Source organism: Lycium barbarum, chromosome 6, assembly GCF_019175385.1.
Source record: "Lycium barbarum isolate Lr01 chromosome 6, ASM1917538v2, whole genome shotgun sequence".
Classification (NCBI taxonomy): domain Eukaryota; kingdom Viridiplantae; phylum Streptophyta; class Magnoliopsida; order Solanales; family Solanaceae; genus Lycium; species Lycium barbarum.
Genome location: NC_083342.1, coordinates 133,795,225 through 133,800,391, shown reverse-complemented (window position 1 = coordinate 133,800,391; position 5,167 = coordinate 133,795,225). Strand labels below are relative to the sequence as shown.

Genomic DNA, 5,167 nt, shown 5'->3' with positions numbered 1-5,167 from the left:
AACTAGAAAGCTAAGTAATGAAAAGAAATAATACGGTATTAATTTAGTTGCAAAAGTAAGAAAATACTTTTCTCGCAAATAACGATAGTGGTCGTGCCAGTTTGAATGTTCAGTGACACCGTTATTGAATTTATACATCAACAACAACAATAACAACTCAGTGAAATTCCACAACGTGGGGTCTGGGGAGGGTAGAGTGTACGCAGACCTTACTCCTACCAAGGTAGGACGGCTGTTTCCGAAAGACCCTCGGCTCAATAAAAAGCATAAAAAGAGGTCAGATAAGGCTAAGAGGTTCAAAGCGATATGAAAATGAAATAATGCAAGCGACACAGTTAACATAAGATAATCAAAGCACAGAAAATAACAGATAATAGCAGAAATTAGAGCATAAGAAATTATATTGCGATAATGCGACTACTAATAAGAAAGGATAACGAGACTATCTACTAGCCTTCTACCCATAAAAATTAGATACATGAGAAGAAATTGCATATGCAATTTTTTTTTTTTTTTTTGAGATTTTATATTTGTTTTTCTATGATTTTTATCCGCTCCATTAACCGGTAAGCAACATTATTGAGTGCAGTAAGTAAAGACTAAAGTATTGTTTTGTGGAACAATAAAAGATAAAGGAAAAATGAGTCATATGAAGAGAGATTGGAGTAATTCTTTGGAAGGATCAGTTCCATACAAGTGCGGTCTTACCAAGTCAATTTCTAGATTTGCTTTTACATCTCTCTTTATGCTTTATCTCGTGTTTCAAATTCCATTACTCAAATCACTACTTACAGTAGCTCAAAAGCATCTGATTTCTAGAACCAAAATTTAGAAATTTAGAATACATTCCACGATTGCCACAAAATATTCTTTTTGGTAATTTATCCAAAAAAATAATAGAGTATCAGTGATGGGTATATAGCATTATGCTTTTCCATAGTTCATATGTGTGTTTGATTTTCGACTCAGTATTCAGTATTTGTATCGGGATATCGATTAATTCGGATTCACGTCGCGTAAAATTTATTAAAGAAGAAACGTTCTTTACTAAGATTTAATCTATATTGGAGACTCGAAACAAAAAATTTTAATTAAGAGTGGAGAGATCATATCCATCCCATTATAAAGCATATAAATAGATCATATGTGAATGCACGAAAATGACTTGACATTCTCCCTTTGCGCGCATATTTCCACATGTTTATATGTCTAATCTTTTTTAAATATATTCTTGGAATTAATTTAGCAAACTCCATATGACACTTTATCAGATTCTCTTTTAAGAAAAAAATATTTATTTGATTATTATTTTTTTGGGATTATTAGGGTAAAATCTTATATTCCCGAACCAAACTACATGAGTTCATATTAGATTTAATTAGATCTTGAGATACAATAAACTTTAAGGACATATTTGCTTATCGGGGTTATGAATATAATGACGGTAGCAACTCAGTGTATTATTATCGTTTGGTTATTACTTTTTACAAGTAATATCTGTATAATTTTATACTGGAGTCTTGATATTATTTTTATAGGGAAAAGGGTCAAAAATACCCCTCTACTTTGGGAAAAGGCTAAAAATATTCTTCCGTTATCAATTTGAGTCAAAAATACCCCTCCCGCCATTAAAGTTTTCAAATGTACCCCGCTCTTAATGGAATCCCCAAATCCCCCAAAATAATCCGATTTTAATTTTTAAACCCGTTTCATTATTTAACCAGACTCAACTAAATAATAACCTGATTTCATTTCTTTGAGAGCATTGAAGGGGAATAAGGGGATAGTATGAGTTATTATTTAGTTGGGTTGGATTAAATGATGAAGCGGGAAATCGGGTTATTTTGGGGGGATTTGAGAATTTCTATCAAGAGAGGGATATATTTAAAAACTTTAATGGGGAGTATTTTTTACCCAAATTCGTAATGGATGATATTTTTTAGTCCTTTTCCTAAAGTAGAAGGATATTTTTGACCGTATATTATACCACAGCAACCCAAGATTAAGTTATACCTCGAAAAAACAACTGACATGACAAAATTGCCCTTCCTCGGAGCCCTTTTCAAAAATTTATAATAAAAAGATTAAGGTTAAAATTAAAACAAAAGATCATCCAAATTTATCCAGTTTAAATTATGCACCGTATATCCGTAATTTAGTGCAATGAATCAAACAAATTGTTGGTACATACCTAATAATCCATAGATTATTAATCCAATATTCTATTGACGAACTAAACGACCAAATAAGCTTTATAAGACAGGTGAGAAATGAATCAGCAGAAGGTAAAATGGTAAATTAATTTATGCACCAAATGTAAGTTTATGATACAAAATATTGTAGTAACAAAGATCTAAGGCAAGTGACATTTGCAAAAACCTTCCATGACTTTCATCAACCATCATAATATACTACTGTACAGATCTATTGTAGCAAGCAAGCCATATGGAGAAGGGCCTAAGAACTATGAGTACTATGTATATACTTTTTATTGTTTCTTGTTTTTGTTCACACATAAAAAGGAAAATGAACGGGGGCTTTGAAACAACGGTAAAATTATCTTCATGCTATTCATAGGTCACTAGTTCAAGCCACAAAATCAGCCACTGATGCTTGTTTCAAGACAGACTGTCTACCTTGGCTGCGCTTTAACATAACCAAAGAAAATAAAAGGAAAAAGTTTACAATGGGAGAGAGGAAAAAATAGTACATGAACATGGACTAAAATCAAGCTATGTTTCATAAGAAACAACAGCTGAGAACTCTTCTTCCCTCAAAAATCTTTGTTGTCTTGCAATGAAATTCTCAACAGTTTTCCTGAATTCGTCACTGCTCATCTCGTCCTCCGGATTTGAGGTTGTTGTCATTGTCATAGTTGGTTTTCCACTGTCAGCGTTTATAACTTTACGGCATCCAACTGTAGCTGATCGGTTCAATTTTTTTCTAGGTTTTTTCTCCTCATGGGACAAACATATAGTGTTGTCCGAATGGCTACGGTGAATTTTCTTTTCTATTTGCCTTTCCACCAGAATACTCTGTTTCCTCTGTTTTTTGCTCTGTTCACAATAAGCCTCTTCTGCAAGAATACTCTGTTTCCCCTGTTTTTTGCTCTGTGCATAATGAACCTCTTTGTTCATCGAACATTTTTGTTTGTACTCATCGTGCGGATCAACTTTAACGTCGTTTGTGGAGTCATCTTTAGTAGACGACTGTCCTGATTTCAAGAAGAGGATGATGACAATTGCGTTTCCAAGAACGAAGACGAATCGAGGACTAATGAGGGTGACACCGAGTCCCTTGAAATAATCTGTCGAGAGCTTGGAAGAGAGTGGCAATTGAGTGGAAAATCTTGAGATTATGACGAAAAAAATGCAAAATTCGATGAAACGGAACAACCTTATCACGCTTTGACGCCTTTTGTACCTTAGCATAGCGTTTGCTTTCTCCATTTTGATGTTTTGGAAATTAAAGGATTCCTTCTTCTTCTTTTTTTTTTTTCCACTTTACTTCTAACAAGTGAAAGAGAGGTGGATTGATGAGCTTTCACTCTTAGCACAAAAGAAATTGGATCAAAACCACAGTTATGTTGAAGAGGAAAATGTGGTAAGAAGTTGAAGAAACAGATTAAGTTTTGTATAGAGGAGCAAGTCCTCCTCTGTTATTCTTATTTTATATTTGTTTTCAGATTGTGGGGATTTTAGAGGCAATGTTGGAGTATATATAGGCTATAGAAGTATATATTCTTTATTTCTTTCTTCCTTTATTTTATTCGTTTCTCCTTTTTTTCTTTATTTCTTTTGCTTTAGGCATATATAAAAGGAAAAGTTATACATTTAGCCGCTCGACCAAAAATATTTACAGTCGCTAGCAATATACATATATTATACACTAATTATACATATATTATACATCTGCCGGTAGGGGTGAGCGTTCGGGCCGTCGGATTGGATATAAAACTTTTGGTTTGAATTTTCGGTTTTCGGATTGAAGAAATTAGAATTCAAATCCAATCCAAATAAGCTCGAATTGGATTGGATTTTTTAAGTTCGATTTCGGATTAATCGTTTTGGATATTTCAGATTTTCGGATTTGACTTTTGAGCCTTTAAGACAGGCTTATTTGTAACGAAATTCATGTGCTTTAGTTACCAAATTACATGTCTTAATTAGCATAATGTGATACCAAATTAAAACTAAAAACCTAAGAAGTTAAGATACTTTCAGCATACAAATATTTTTCAAGTGTGAGTTCCACAGATGGAAAATCTAGCTCTTAACTTCTCTATACTAGTAAGAACAGGGGACATAAAAGAATTTTTTTTGGATAACTTGACCTAGTTCGATCACCTGGCACAGTGGCACTTGCGATGCAAAAAGCATTCTAGGCATGCAAGATAAGAGAATTATAAGATTGTATCCAAATGTAAGAAAAACCCAATATTATATTTGATTTAGTAGAAAATTCTGCATTTGGACTTATTACTATAATGGGTAGGGTCGTAGCTCGTAGGGTATTAATCTATTAGATCTTTTGAAATTGGATTTATTAGTATCATTGGCCTTGGGCACATATGATATGGGTGGGGTAGAACATAAGGTACAAAAGTTTCGAATTTTCGGATATCCAAATATCCATAGTACTAAATCCATATCCAATCCGAAATCCATAAATTTTAGAAATAAAATCTGCAATCCAATCCATAATCCAAAAAGTTCGGATTTCGAGTTGACCCGAACTATGCCCACCTCTATCTGCCGGCTATTCTTTTGGACGGGCGGCTCTTTAAGTTAATCTGTGTATTCAAAACTCACTAGCCTAATCAACTTGCACTTGCGTTGGATAGGCCTACTAAATCGAGTAAAGCTCAACTATGTTTAAAAGTTGACCACTTCATTAAAATTAGACCAGCAATTTGAAGTCCGGAAGTAACACCAAGTCTGAAGTTTAAATTCAAAAATGATACATTCAGACCAATGCTCTAAGCCTCTATATTAAGACTCAACTTCCAAATACATGGCCAAAAAAAGTGGCTATCTGGCGTAAGTATAAGGTGTTCCTTACCAAAAAATTATCTATTATTAGGGCGGCCTAAAAATTTGAGTTTGCGCTAGAACACTTTTCTTGTCAAGAGATTCTTCATTTCTAGGATTAAAATCCAAAATCTCTG

General features: G+C 33.6%; 1 protein-coding gene across 1 annotated transcript; it reads right to left on the bottom strand.

Moving 5' to 3' along the window:
• Positions 1-2,465: 2,465 nt before the first annotated feature.
• Positions 2,466-3,702, bottom strand: LOC132599187 (uncharacterized). The gene has a single exon (XM_060312447.1). The coding sequence runs from the start codon at positions 3,447-3,449 to the stop codon at positions 2,733-2,735; it is 717 nt and encodes a 238-aa protein (XP_060168430.1). The 5' UTR covers positions 3,450-3,702; the 3' UTR covers positions 2,466-2,732.
• Positions 3,703-5,167: the final 1,465 nt, after the last annotated feature.